We start from the raw sequence: 15,541 nt of genomic DNA on the forward strand, positions 1-15,541 counted from the left end.
TCACAGGGGTCTAAGACCATCCTGCATATCAGATATTTACATTACGATTCATAACAGTAGCAACATTACAGTTATGAAGTAGCAACGAAAATAATTTTATGGTTGGGTCACAACATGAGGAACTGTATTTAAAGGGCCAGAAGGTTGAGAACCACTGTCCTAGAGACTGCCTGCATTTTTTGCCACATGGTCCCTTCTGTCTTCAAGACAGCAGTGATACTAAGTCCTTCATAGGCTTCAACTCTCTGACTTTCATATCTTGCAAACAGCTAGAGAAAACTGTTTTTAAAAGGTTTGGGCCCACCTTCCTATCTTAAGGTTGACTGACTTGGAATCATAATGACCTCCAAAATCCCATCAGAGCAATACCTCAATGAGCGTGTGAATCACTGGGAGAAAGTATGTGTACACAGGAGCTGGGGAATCTTGATGGGGTTGAGGGTAGAGGGCATCTTAGGAGTCTGCCTACTTTGACGAGTGAGCTTTATTTTTTTTAAGCTTAGTTGTATTTTCACTAAATTACACATTGAGCATGATATTTTGGGATTTGTGTTTGAATTTTTGTGTTTTTTTAGTTTCTAAGCTATATTTTGAATTCTTTTTACTAACAAATATTAGATGTTTATAAATCTGTTTAGCTTGTTGTTTTTTTAGCCTATCATATCTTCTTTATTTATAGAAGCTATAAAACTCTAGACTAATATGATGGTGTCTAGCCTCATTCCCTCTAAATAATTGTGGAAACTCAAGAAAATAATACTTGCCAGTATTCCTTAGAATAATGCCACTGGTCCTAAGAACTAAAGTGGAGTCACATATAGTATAGTGGTTAAAATCAGAGGGTAGGGAGTCATCCTGGTTCTATATATGTCCACTGCGTGCATAACAGGCAAATTACTTATCCTCTGCACCTCATTTTTTCCATCTGGAAAATGAAGGAAATAGTAGTATCTATCTTAGAGGATTGTTGGGAGGATTGAGTGAGTTAGCACAGGATAAGGGTTCAATAAATGTTATCTGCTATTCTTGTTGTTATTGTTATTTAGGGATGGGGTAAATTTTACCTATCTGAAAGTCTGAAGGCTTATCCTGACTTTTCTGTTAACCTGCTGTATGATCTTAGAAAAGTTATGGACATTTATTGGCATTCTTTGTCCATAAAAACATAAATTTGGAATAGGTTGTCACTATGGCTCCTAAAATTTAGATGGTATAGTTGTGTTTTTTGGATAAGAATGACATTAAAACTATTGGGGATAATAGAATTCAATAAGGTATCTCATACAAAAATAATATATACACATTACTAACCTTACTATGTACAAACACCAGTTGAACAAGTCAATAATGACTCCTATAAAGAAGTCAGGTCTCTTCAGAAGAGAGACTTCATTCACTGCTCTAATACCAGCATCTAAAGCAGTTCACATATTTGTTGTGAAATGAATGTTCTCAAGGAATTCCCACGCTAGTGGGGAAGGCAGACAAGTAAGCCATTACAGTGCACTGTGATAAGTCTTGTGATAGAAGCAAAGATGCTAAAGATTACAAGTATTTCTGCTGGATTTTAGATTTTTTGTGTGTTCTACTTTTGCCCTCCTCAGCTCTGTTGGAACAAGGAAATAAACTACGTAATGCCATGGTGGTTTCTGCAATGAAATCAAGCCCAGATACTAGCATGTTGTTGGACGAAGTTCATCCTCCTGTGAAGGAAGATTTTCTTAAAGCATCAACACAGTAAGCTATAAAATAAACATGAACCCCAACAGTTTATTTTTTGATAGTTGTTAACGTGTGTTTTTTCAAATTATGGACTAAATAATTTTGGAAGTATTCAGCAAACAATTCTTAAAGTGGTGGAAAGAAGCGTAAACTAGAAGTTAAGATAATCAAAATCTAGACCTAGCACTGGTACTTACTAAATATGTAAATGACTAAATTCTTTGCTCCCTCTGACCAGTATGCCTGTATTTGGAATGGGGATATTCTCTCCTCCCTCTCTTACAGAAATGACATGAGATTCTAATGTAGGAAAAGGCTTTGTAAATTACGAAATTTTATGTATATTTAAGATAGTTACATCTAAAGTGTGTTAAATTTTCCCTGCTGAACCATCTTTTAGCTCAATTAATTTAATTTAGATTGTTTTCCATGTGTCAGCCACTCAGAAAGTATTTTCCCACACCTTAGAATCAAAGCCTTATCTAAGAATCAATTTAAAGACCACAATGAAGATCACCTCCTCCCTCTAACTGAGAACAAATTTTGGAAACATGACACAAAAGCTGATACCAGAGCCATACAGCTACTATTGGGCAGGTAAGAACTCTTAACTAGCTTTCTTTGCTTTAAATTGTTTGGCTATATCATTGTGTACATTGTTCACAGATTTATCTTCATAAAGTAACACTTCCTTAGAAAAACCAAGACATTCTCTTGCTTGCTTGTTGCACAGTAAATAAAAACCCATTATTCATTACCCAATAAGTAGAAATTTAATCTTTAGCCTTTATTCTTTTTTTTTATTTTTAGAAATTGTTTTTATTTTTTAATCCTCACCTGAGATATTTTTCCATTGATTTTTAGGAAGAGTGGAAGGGAGAAGGAGGGACAGAGAGAAGCATCAGTGTGAGAGAGAAACATCGATTGGTTGCCTCCCACACGTGCCTCAAGCAGAGAGGGGAAATCGAGGTACATGCCCTTGACCAGAATCAAACCCAGGACCCTCAGTCCACAGGCTGATGCTGTGTATCCACTGAACCAAACCAGCTAGGGCCTTTTTTTTTTAAACAGTTTTTATTTATTTCAGAGAGGAAGGGAGAGGTAGAGAAAGATAGAAACATCAATGATAATAGAGAATCATTGATCGGCTGCCTCCTGCATGCCCCACACTGGGGATTGAGCCTGCAATCAGGGCATGTGCCCTTGACCAGAATCGAACCCAGGACCCAGCAGGCCGACATTCTATCTGCTGAGCCAAACCAGCTAGGGCCACCTTTTCATTCTTATCTCCCAACTTTATCCCCAACACCAGTGTTAAAGTATAATGAAAAGAGAATGGATTTTACACAGACACAAGTTGAAATTTGGAGTCTGTCTCTGATTACCTATTAGGGGCCCGGTGCACAAAATTCGGTTATGGGTAGAGTCCCTAGGCCTGGCCGGCAAACAGGGCCGATTTGCGGGGCGACTGGTGAAGTGATGGGGGTAAGGGAGAGGGCCCCACTGGCACCTGCGTTGACTGGCCTGCGGGCTGAAGGCAGCTCCTGCATTGAGCATCTGACCCCTGGTGGTCAGTGCGCATCATAGCAACCAGTCGTTCTGCCATTCAGTCGATTCACATTTTAGGCTTTTATTATATAAGATGTGGCTTGCATAATTAGGCAGGGAAAAAAAAGCAGGGTTCTAATTGTAAAGGAGCAAGTAAAATTATCTCTAGTCACAGGTGACAGGATCTGGTATATGGAAAATCCTAAGGAATGCACTAAAAAATAATTAGAACTAATAAATTCAGGAAGATTGCAGGATACAAGATTAATTTAAAAAAATAAGTTGTATCCTATATAATAAAACCCAAATATGTAAATCGACCAAATGGTTGCATGACCAGCTGATATGATGCGCACTAATCACCAAGGGGCAGACGCTTAACGTCTGCCCCCCCGGGAAGAAGGCGACTGGCAGCAACAATAGGGGTGCGGGGCCTGCCAGCGGAAAATGAAATTAATAAATAATTCATTTACAGTAACACTGATAAGAATAAAGTAATTAGGGATAAATTTAACAAAAGTACAAAATATGAACTCTGAAAACTGCAACACACTGTTGAAAAAAATTTCAAAGATCTGAAACCTGGAGGGAGGGACCCCATGTTTATAATTCAGTGCAATCCCTATTGAAATCACAGCTGACTTCTTTGTGGAAATTGACAAGCTGATTTATAAAATTTCTATGAAATTGCAAGTGATTCAGAATAGCCAAAACAATCTTGAAAAAGAAGTTAGGAGAAGGATTCACACTTCCCTATTTTTAAACTTCCTACAAAGCAACAGTAATCAAGTCAGTTTGGTACTGGCTTAAGAACAAACATATAAATCAATGGACTAGTCTAAAAAATAAACCTGTGTGTCTATATTCAACTGATATTCTACAAGAAGAACAACAACATTCATTGAATAGTCTTTTTAACAACTCGTGCTGGGATAGCTGGCTAGCCACACATTTTTTAAAAATGAATTGGAACCTTACCTCAAATCATGTACAAAAATTAACTCAAAATGGATCAAATAGCTGAACAGAAGAGCTAAAACTATAAAACTCTTGGAAGAAAACATAGAGGTAAATTTTTATGACATTCATTTGGGAAAGGATTCTTAGATATGATACCAAAAGCACAAACAACAACACATAGATAAATTAGAAATAATAAAACTTTAAAATGTTTGCCCTGGTCAGTATGTCTCAGTTGGAGTGTCATCCCATGCCCCAAAGGATCTTGGGTTTGATTCCTGGTCAGGGCACATACCCAGGTTAAAGGTTCAATTCCCAGTTGGGGTGCATGTAGGAGGCATGTTTCTCTCTCTTTTTTTTAAACATATTTTTATTGATTTCAGAGAGGAAGGGAAAAGGAGAAAGAGGTAGAAACACCAATGATGAAAGAGAATAACTGAAGCAGTTCCTCTGAAAGAGATTCAGAAAGTAAATGAGCAACTTCTACACATCGGACAAATGAGAAAATAACCCCGCAACTGCACCACACAGTCGGGAGAGAAGCCCTAACTCCTAGCTTCTCCTTGAATACAATTTGGACCACACATCTAGTGCCCCAACTTTTAGAACTCCCACCACAAAGAGACGGGGCTCCCCAAATGTCTAGCTCTGAAAACTAAAAGGGCTTATGTCCACAAGACTATAACAAACAAAGACTAGAAAAATGGTTTCTAGGGGGGCCAGGAGAAATGGGAGAGATTGATAAAAGGGTACAAACTTTCAGTTATAAGTTGAATAAGGTCTGAGGTGACTTGTTGACAACACTGTATTGTAAAATTGAAACTTGCTAAGAGAGTAGAACTTAAATGTTTTCACCCCTCCCCCAAAAAAGTAAATATGTGAGGTGAAGGATATTTTACTAGTAATTAATTCAATGGGGAGAATCCTTTCACAGTGTATACGTATATCAAATTATCACATTATACACTTTTAATATTTTATAATTTTATTTGTCAATTATATCTCAATTAAGCTGGAAAAAAACAAAATAAAAGGCTTTTCCACCAGCTCCATGGAAGACAATGGAGAAATGCTTCCAGAATTCTGAATTTTCAAACTCAAATTCCATTCTCAGTCACTATTAATCAAGTATAAGGGTAAAGTAAAAATGTTTTCATGCATCCAGGGTCTCAAGTTTACCTCTCCTGAGCAGATTTAAGTTCTGTGTCATATTTAGAGAATGCACACTCCTTTGGGGAGCTGGACAGGGCTTCACTAGGAATATTTCACTAGGGAAGGGGGTAGATGGAGGCACATTTCTCCTGTGTTTGACCAAATTGAGAGGAAATTTTCAGTTCTCTTGGAGAGTTCAATAATGAAATAGTAATAGGCACATAGAAAACTAGATGAAAATTAAGGCAGTTATTAAAAGGAAAACTAGAAGTTGTTTATGAAAGTGTAAAAAATTATACTTGGCTCTGATATCATGTAAACCCTGAAAAATAACTGCAAAAAAAAGTAATATAACTAAATTGAGAAGATGGGTGAAAGGGAAATCTGTGTCCAAGAGTAGTGGTATAAAAGAGTGGATTCTTCATTTTTCATAATAGGAAGTCCATAAATCATTTAGAAAAGGAAAAAAAATCAGAAAATGGCAGTACACGTGTTATTTAGCAATATGAAAATAAATACCAGAAGAAATATCTTAGTGAGTTGAAAGTAAGGAAGCAGGCCACTACTATTCTTTATTATGTCTTGTAATTCTATTTTAGTTTTAAAACAGGTATATGTATTCTTTGATTTTAAAATGTTTAAGATGTAAAAAGAGGAAAGTGCTGAAAGTGTGCTTGTCTTATAGCAAAGAACACAGGCAACTTCCAGCCCCACCCCACCCCTCTGTTTTTTATTTATTTATTATTTTTTATTATTTTTGTTGTTGTTAATCCTCACCTGAGGATATTTTTCCTTTTTTTTTTTTTTAAAGAGAGAATGGAAGTGAGAGGGAGAGAAAGAGAGAGAGAAACATCGATGTGAGAGAAACACATCAATTGGCTGCCTCACGTATGTGCCCCAACCGGGGCTGGGGATCGAGCCTGCAATCCTACAGTCAGTGGGCCAAAGCTCTATCCACTGGAGCAAACTGGCCAGGGCACATCCCTCTTTTTTTCCCATTCTCCTTTCTCCTGCCCTCCCAGCTGCACAGGAATCCCAGGCGTCTGTCCTGTGCAAAATAGCTCTGACCTCTCCCAGTTTCTGGTATAAGTACATCCAAAATATTGCATGGAGGGAAATGGCATGCCCTTTCAGTGTGTCATAGACAGTAGAATAAATTCAAAGAAATGTTAATTTGAAAAAAGTAAAAGGTGGAGGACTATATACTGAACAGCAGAGATTGTTAACTTTAAGGGAATGCAAGTGGGGAGGGAAACAGCAAGCAAATGAGTATGTGGGGATGAGGGGGGGACCATAATTGGCAAGCGAGAGTTGTATAGAATACCAAGAAGTAGAGCTTCACAAAGGAGCAGTGCACAGAAGCTGCAGAGAAGCCATGTCAATTGGGAAGTTGTTAGTTGGGTTTTGGTAGTTAGGAAATTGTTCTGACCTTTAAGGGAGAGATTACTGTAGAGCAGTGGTTCCCACCTGGGGACAGTTCTCCCCTGGTCCCCATGGGACATTTGGTAATTATCTGGAGACATTTGGGGTTGTCAAAACTGGGGTAGTGCTACTGGCATCTGGTAAGTAGAGTCCAGGGATCCAAAATGCACAGATAGCTCCCAGTGACAAAAGAATTATCTTAACCAACATGTCAGTAGTGCTAAGATTGAGAAATTCTGCTATAGATTAAGGAACAGTGAGGAAAAGAACCTGTTAGTTGCAAGAAATATAGGAACATGATCTAATTTGAAGGTATTTATTGTGTCCTATATTCCTGAGAAATCAAAGAAGGGGAATAAAGTATAGCAGCTAGTTTGAAGGGGAAGCAAAGTTGAAAGAATAATTGAAATGCTTAGCATAGTGTCTGGCACATATTAAGTATTTAATAAATATTGCTTTCATTATGAAGAACATGTTTATTAAGAATTCAGTAGGTTCGTTAACAGATTTTCATTAGTTACTATAGGAGAAACAAACATGAAATATACATATGCTTATATGCTTATCTTACTAGTTTACAAATTCTATAAGTAGGGTATCTATTTTACTCACTTCTATATTCTACAAAAAAACTAATCTTGCCATAATTAACCGTAAATACACATTTTTGCTTAGTGAAGAAAGCATATTTATGAATTAGCCATTCTTCACAAAAACAACATATAACATTTAATTCATTAAATTATAGTTAATTATTTCCCTTTTTTTTCCCCCTCCCTGCTAGACCATAAGCAACACAAGAGTAGAGCAAGTTAGCTTAGCCATCTCTGTATCATTTAGTATCTAACACCATGCCTGGCACATAATAGGTGCCCAGTAAAGTGTTTGTTAAATAAATGAATGAAATCACAATCAGTGTCAGTAGTGTATTTTTTGAATACTAGCTGTTGGCATCCCAGAGGAGGGAGAATATAATATGAAAATATTTATCAGATAGTCTCCTATTTAATGTGAGTCTTCTGTTTAACATATCTTCATATTTAGAACTTTAGAAATTTTTGCAAAAAAGAATAGCTCAGCTGAAACTTCTTTTAAAGTTCTGCCTTGTTTTATTTTTTTAATCTCTGCAGTGCTGAATTTTCCCAAGGTCAGTACTGGGACGGACTAGGCTCTCCTCCAGATTCTCCAGCTCCTGGGAGTGATGTGTATTGCAGCAGTGAGCCGAGTGACCCTCAGTATGACCAGAGTCTCCTGGAGAACTTATTTTACACAGTACCTGTAAGTCATTGAGTCTGAAGCTTTAGGAGTTACATAACAATTAACAGTATTAATAGTATTAGTAGGGGCCAGCATCTTGCTACTTGCCAGATAGAAAGCTATCCATTTTATATACCATATTTAATTGTAATGACAACCTGAAAAGAAAAGTATTGTCCTCATTCTGCAAGTGCAGAAACAGGCCTATGAGATTAAGTATATTGTCTAAGTACACATAGTGTTAGAGCCAGGATTCAAATTCTAGTTTACCTGAGTCCAAAGCTACATTATATAGCTTCCTTAGAGCTCTTCAAAGGAAGAGCTAATGCAGGTGTACCTTCAGAACTACCCTTGACTGGTATCTTTTCAAAATATTCCAGACACACCTCTATTGACTGGTGACAAATACCTCTACTGTTCTAGCATTTTCAAAGTTCTTTCTTATATCAAGCCATATGTTCTGTTCATTGGCTTTTAGTATCTCCTAGGGTCTACAACATATTAAGTTCAGTCCCTGTTCCACAAGTAATCATTTATATTTGTGAACATTGATGTGAAATTCTTGATTTTCCTTTTCTCCGGGTCAGAAAAGATAACTGAAATATAAGGTAGTTTATACCAGCTCACTGATAAGACAATGAATACTATCAGGGTTCAGAGCAAGCAGGGAGAACTTTTACATGAGATTGTCAGGAGAGAGCATTATGAGGAGTTAGGGGTTTTTACTAAGACTTGAAAGATGGTATTTAGAGAGAAAAAAGATATGAAATGGGAATAGAAAGAATGACCTATCTAGAGAAGCAGTTTGTGCACTGCAAAGTATCTAAATTGACTAGATGAAAATTTCTGTGGAAGAGAAGTTGTCCATAAGGCAGGCTAGCACATTGCAACCAGTTTGTGAAAGCCTGTGAATGTCAGATGATGAGGAAATGACATGATCATGATAGTGTTTTAGGAATGTTAATCTGGCAATGATGTAGGGGGCCAATAGGGGAGAATGACCAGAAGCAGACAAGAAGCCATTGGGCTACTAGAGGTGTGAGAGAGAGGGGGAGCCTGAATAACAGTGGCAGCATTTGGAAAGGAGGAGATGGATTTAAAAGACATTATGAGCCCGGCCAGTGTACCTCAATGGTTAAGTGTCGACATATGAACCTGGGGGTCACAGTTCAATTCCTGGTCACGTCATATTCCCTGGTTGCAGGCTCGATCCCCAGTGTGGGGCATGCAGGAGGCAGCTGATCAATGATTCTCTCTCATCATCATTGATGTCTCTCTCTCTCTCTCCCTTTCCCTTCCTCTCTGAATTCAATAAAAATATATTTATTAGTAAATAACATTATGAATTGTTAGGATTTCATGACTTCCTGCCTTCAAAATCATCACTGCCCAGCTGGAATGGCTCACTGGTTGAGCATTGACCTATGAACCCAGAGGTCACAGTTCGATTCCCAGTCAGGGCACATGCCAGCGTTGCAGGCTCGATCCCCAGTGTGGTCTTGCAGCCAATCAATGATTCTCTCATCATTGATGTTTCTGTCTCTCTCTCCCTCTTCCTTCCTCTCTGAAATCAATAAAAATATTTTTTAAAATAAAAATCATCACTGATACTCTATTACCTGTAGGCTAAAAAGGAAAAGGAATTACATTTATTTCATATTTTTTCTGTGCCAGGGAATTTACATTACCTGCTATTTATTCAGTACTGTACCAAATATTTTAAATTTGTTATTTCATTTAATTCTTTTTCTAGTCCAATGAGAGAGTGTTATCTTTTTTACATATCATGAAATAAAAGCTCAGAGACGTTAATTACTAGTAATAAGTGTCTGACAAAAAGCCTGTGTTTTTTTCTGCTTAGACCACACCATCTTATCAGCTCTGAGCATGGCATTAGAATCTGATCTTGTCTTACCTCCCTCACCTCATCTCCCATTTTGCTCTATACCCATTGGATACTTCTGTCATACTGATTATTGTACTTCTCCTCAGACATTCACCTCTTTTCCTATCTCATTTTTTGCTCATACTGCCCCTTCTACTTTGAATGTTGAAATGCTCTTGTACATCTGGTAAACTTGTCTTCATTCTTTATCAATTCATCACTTCTCTGAGGAAAATATCCCAGACATCCCCAAGCAGAATTTTTTGCCTGAATGTCTGCAATAACCTGTACATACCTCTGTTATAGCCTTTAACCATGTATGATACAATTCCTTATAAAAGCAACTATGTCTTTATTATCTTTTTATTACCACTATAATAAAGGTCTGATAGATACTGAATACTCAGTGGATATTTAAAAATTTATGAATAGCGCTATGTAATCCCTAATGCTATTTGAACAAAATAATTTTAGAAATGTTTGTTGACAGGAAAAAGGAATGAAAATTTAAGAAAATGGGGAGACCAAGGAGTTAGAATGTTCATGTCCTTCCTTGAGGTCATTGTTTGATGTTCTTAATATTGACTAACATCCATGGCTTAGAAATTGAGCATTATTGCCTTGTTTTTTGAAATTCTTAACTTCTGAACAACCTAGATTATGTTTATTATCATTTCCTTCAGGCTATGGACTCAACTAGATTTTTATTGCATTGTCAGTAAGCATTTTTAAAAGCTTACTAAGAGCAGGGTACGCGGGAGACCATGGCCTCCTCCTCGGCCCCGTTTGCTATTGTACCGGCAACTACAGCAACCCCCAGCCCAGGTTTCTGCTTTACCTCCAAAACCAAGAAACATTTCGTGCAGCAGAAGGTGAAGGTGCTCTGGACATGTTCGTGTTCCTCTGGAGCGTAACCTACTCTATCAATGAGTTCAGCAAGGCACCTTCCCCTGTGATGCTGCTGCCAGATGACTTTAAGGCCAGATCCAAGATCAAGGTCAACAATTACCTATTCCACAGGGAAAATCTGCCCAATTTCAAGTTCAAGGAGTATTGTCCCAAGGTCTTCCGGAAGCTCCATGATCAATTTGGCATTGATGACCAAGATTACATGATATTTCTTACCCGAAGTCCCCCAAGTGAAAATGAAGGCAGTGACGGTCACTTCCTTATCCGGTTTGAAAAGGGTAGGGGAAGGAAGTATGGTAGGCACACACCTCCAGGGCGTAGCAGCTGATAACCTGACTTAGTAGATGAACCTGGCTCAAGTAACTATGGATGCACTTTGCTCTGTGGGATGAACTAAGAGTGACTGAATTTTGCTGATAACCTTATCGCCTATGATCGGATTCTGGTTATCAAAGAAGTATCCAGTAGGGACTTTGCTGACATGCATAGCAACCTCTCCAACTACTACCAGTACATTGTGAAGTGCCATGGCAACACGCTGCTGCCCAGTTCCTGGGGATGTACTGAGTTAGTATGAATAATGAAGACAATTACATGCTTGTGATGTGCAACATGTTTAGCCACCGTCTTCCTATGCACAGAAAGTGTGACCTGAAGGGCTCCCTAGTGCTCCTGGAGATGCCAAGAAGAAAGCAGCTCATGTAGCATGGGGCTGGGGCAGAGATCTCTATTGTCCATACTGAGCAGTACGCTAATCGATTCCTGGATTTTATTACCAACATCTTTGCCTAAGAGACTCTGTGGTGGGGTTCTGAGAGGCCTGGGGAAATTGTGGATATTCTGGTCATTACTTCTTATCTCCCTCTTGCAAAATTCAGGCTACAGGCTCCTTCCAGCCAAATAACTACATCTTGTTGAGTAAGCTCTTTCTGAACCTCAGAAATACATCATCTTTTCTCCCCTTTGTCCAGTTTTCTTCCTTCTCTCCCTCCCCTCCAACAAATCTGCTTGCTTCATTAGAATATTACTGTTAATTCTCTCCCAAGTGCCTTGCTTTTGTAAAAATGTTCTGTTGTTTCTATAACATAGGGGGAGTTGGGGGAGGGGGTTGTTTGCTGTCTTTGGGACCTGACTAGTAGATGAACCTGGCTCAAATAACTATGGAGGCACTTTGCTCTGTGGGATGAACTAAGAGTGACTGAACTTTGCTGATAACCTTATAGAACTCATTGTGGCATGCTTCCTTCTGGCTAGGCCCTGGGATGGAATACTTTCATGATACTACAGATTTGGGACAGGCATGCACACATGATGGGATAAGGCCAATCTTACACATAGAGGTGGGGTGGAGAGTGGTTGGCAGGAAGGCACCTCACGGAGGTGGGAACTAAGAGGATTCTTATGATTATGCAGGGGACTAGAAAAAATCTCACAAGGATTGGCTACTCTCCCCAACCTCTTCCCTCACTCCATTTCCACCCCTACCTCTGAACTTCTGGGCACAGTAACTCAGAGATGGATGGCCAAAGTGTTCAAACCTGGGTGAAGGTGTTTGACTGTTGCTGCTCTTCCCCAGGACCATACACCCGTCTGGTGCTGGAACCCTTCAGTGGGGTTGTGGCCTGTTCTGGAGGCTGGGATGATAGGCCAAGGATGTAAAGTTTATTCCCCATGTTAAATTTTTTTCCTTCATGTCTAACCATCTCTGAGGTTTTATTCCTAGTAAAAGGGACTATCTCTACCTGGGTCAACGCTGGTCATTTAAAAAAGATGGAGGTCTCAAGTTTGGGCACCTCCTCTCCCCCTGGAGGTGTGTGCCTACCATACTTCCTTCCCCTGCCCTTTTCAAACCCTTTTTCCAGTTAGGTTTGTTATTCTGTTCTCTTCTTTCTAATTTTATGCTGCTACTGTGTCACCCAGGGGACAGATGGCCTTCTTTGTCATCTTCACTCTTCAGCCCAGAGAGGAATCAGCCATAACTCAATCATCCAACCCCACCCAAAGATAGTTGAGTTGGTGCATGATATTTTCAGAATGTAGAGGACCCTGTTAAGCCCATATGTGTCCTCCCTTAATGCCTTTGGGGCAAAGGCAGCCTTTATTACTATCATCCATACCCCTTGAGGCTTCTACATTTTTTAAAAATAAATATGGACACCAGCAACTGTCCTGTGGGGATACAAAGATTCTTTTCTCTGTATCTGGCTGGACTGATCTGTCTCACAAGAAGTCATGAAATTATTGAATCCAAAAAAAGAAAAAAAGCTTTGTGATAACACCTTGAAAAGGTTGGATTGCTTCCTAGAAGGATATTCTGCTCAAGCTCAGTTAACTGTTAACTTGTTACTCCTATTACACAGTCAACAACACACTATACACCCTGAAAAAGGGAGTTGGAGGTGATAAACTTAAAATGACTTTGGATCGGCCTCCTGCATTTATATTTGCAAGCTTTGTTTTTTTGTTTTACTATGTAACTGTACTCAAATAACTATAATACTGTCTTCTCTGTTTTGTATTTTGTGGTAGAACGGGCTAATGAGTCAATTGTGGTAGCTGCCTTTTCTCAAAATAAAAATTAATTACTAGGGACTTGGCCACTGGTTCCCCCATTAAGGAAATTTGTGACATATAATAAACAGTTCATCTTAGCAAAATTAAAAGTAGAATGAGTCATTAGTAGTATGGAGAGGTGAAAAAAGCAATCTGTGCTTCCATATAGTTAGATGGCATTTACCAGTGACTTTGCCTCGAATTATGGTAGAAATACAGGCTTTGGAACCCACGGAGATCAAACCTGCCTATACTACTTATCGCTGTGAATCATAAACAAGCTAACTTCTCTCAGCTTTCATTTTTCTCACTTATAAAATTTAGGTGAGGTCACCTTATAGGAATGTGGTATTAGAAATACACATGAAGCATTCAGCATAGTACCAGATACATAGCAGGCAATCAATAAATAGTGGTTATTATTATTGTTAATTTGAAAGAAGAATCTATTTTGTTTGAACTGAACTTGTAGGTTATTTTTGTTATTATCGTTGACCCTTGAACAACACGGTTTTGAACTGCACAGGGCCACTTGTACACAGATTTTTTTCAAGTAATATTCAGCCCTATGTATCTGCAGATTTTGCATCCATGAATCAACAACCATGGACTGAAAACAGTATTTTTGCATTCCCAACCATGGTTTCCCAACTGTGATTCATGAAAATACTGTTTTCGATTCACAGTTGGTTGAACTCGTGATGCAAAGGGCCAACTGTAGTTAGGGTTTGGGGGAGTCAAAAGTTATAGACAGCAGATTATCGACTACACAGGGGGATCAGTGCCATTAACTCCCACATGTTCAAGGGTTAACTGTATTTTTGTATAACCAGGAGAAACATGGGATTATCTAATACCCGGGTGTTAGTTATCGTTTTAAGAATAACTTATGTACAGAGAACTTGATTACTTGTAGAGAAATGTTTTTGTTACCACTACCCCAAAAGCACTTATCTTTTAGTGCCTCTTTTCGTTTCTTCCCCCCACCCATAGAAATCTGATAGCAGCATAAGTGATTTCTTCAGTGAAGATGATGATATTGTCCCTTCTAAAAAAATGAGCCAATCGAAAGTTCTTGCCAGATCTTCTAAGGTTCTGGAGTCAAATGATCACAAGATGAAGAAGAGAGCAGCAGGCAAGAAAAATAGGTGAGCCTCTTTATGAATGTTTGTTTAGAGGCAAAAGCAAAGGAAGATTATTTTTACAAGATCTAAAGTGAAATGACCTGTGCTTATCCAACAGTATCAGGCTGATTAAGTTAGTTACTGTAACTCATTAAATACTGTAGTCCTTAAAAATATAATAACATGAAAAGATGGATATGATGAAATGGTTCAGGAAGAAAGCAGAATTCTAGGTTGTATATGTGCTGTATTATATTTGTGTAAAAATATACATAAGGAAAGCAAATGAAAAGGAATACAAAAAAGTAATGATAGTAGTTATATTAAAGTAGTGGGTACCTGAAGTTTGTATCCCATGTAGAAAAACTAGTTCTTTGACATCAGTTTCTATACATGTATGGAGATAAGCCTATAGATTAGAAAAATGTTTTTACAGTTTTTGAGATTTCTTTCACTGTGAATTAGGACCAGAATTTTGATAAAATCCATTTCCCAATACTTGATAACTTGTGAGTTAAGATGCTTGCTGCCCTTCCTTCTTTCTCCTCTTGCCAATGCAAACTAGGTCATTGCATATCGGGCCTCGGACTGTCTGCCTCACTGTCTGTATGAATTCCTTTCAGAAATTTGGTTGAACAACAAATGAAATCAGTAACTCCAGAAGATGCCCAAGTGATGACACTAAGTGTAGACAGGCTGGCCCTTCTGAGTAGAACACACTCAGTCAGAATCATCATTGAAACAATGGAAGTTCCTCCAGATAGTCCACAGATGACCCCTGGCAAAAAAAGCTTTCCTGGGAGACCACCTAAGCTGACAACAAAAAAGCGGTATGTCTCTAACATGGGAAAGCTAAATTTGACAGTGGGAAGTGTCCGATAAAAATATCTATAATAATAAAACTATAATATGCTAATTAGACTAGACACCCTTCCAGATGACCTTCCAGACAAAGCAGGGGCTACAAGGGCCGAAGCGGCCACTGTGGCAGGCGGGGGCCAAGGTGACC

The 15,541-nt window shown here is 38.5% G+C and overlaps 1 protein-coding gene and 1 pseudogene across 6 annotated transcripts in view; both read left to right on the top strand.

The window, feature by feature from the left end:
- The window catches only part of C2CD3 (C2 calcium-dependent domain containing 3), a 122,725-nt gene that overhangs the window by 22,728 nt on the left and 84,456 nt on the right, over positions 1-15,541 (top strand). For 4 of the 6 annotated variants that reach the window (XM_014540426.1, XM_014540427.1, XM_014540428.1 and 1 more), the window contains exons 6-10: positions 1,605-1,737; positions 2,161-2,319; positions 7,935-8,082; positions 14,402-14,556; positions 15,156-15,362. In XM_014540426.1, the coding sequence (XP_014395912.1) occupies positions 1,605-1,737; positions 2,161-2,319; positions 7,935-8,082; positions 14,402-14,556; positions 15,156-15,362 (802 nt within the window). The remainder of the gene's footprint in view (positions 1-1,604; positions 1,738-2,160; positions 2,320-7,934; positions 8,083-14,401; positions 14,557-15,155; positions 15,363-15,541) is intronic. The other 2 variants (XM_005867082.2, XM_014540429.1) reach the window with 1 other exon arrangement.
- Positions 10,707-11,628, top strand: LOC102263214 (annotated as a pseudogene).

This window comes from Myotis brandtii, unplaced genomic scaffold (assembly GCF_000412655.1).
Source record: "Myotis brandtii unplaced genomic scaffold, ASM41265v1 scaffold244, whole genome shotgun sequence".
Classification (NCBI taxonomy): domain Eukaryota; kingdom Metazoa; phylum Chordata; class Mammalia; order Chiroptera; family Vespertilionidae; genus Myotis; species Myotis brandtii.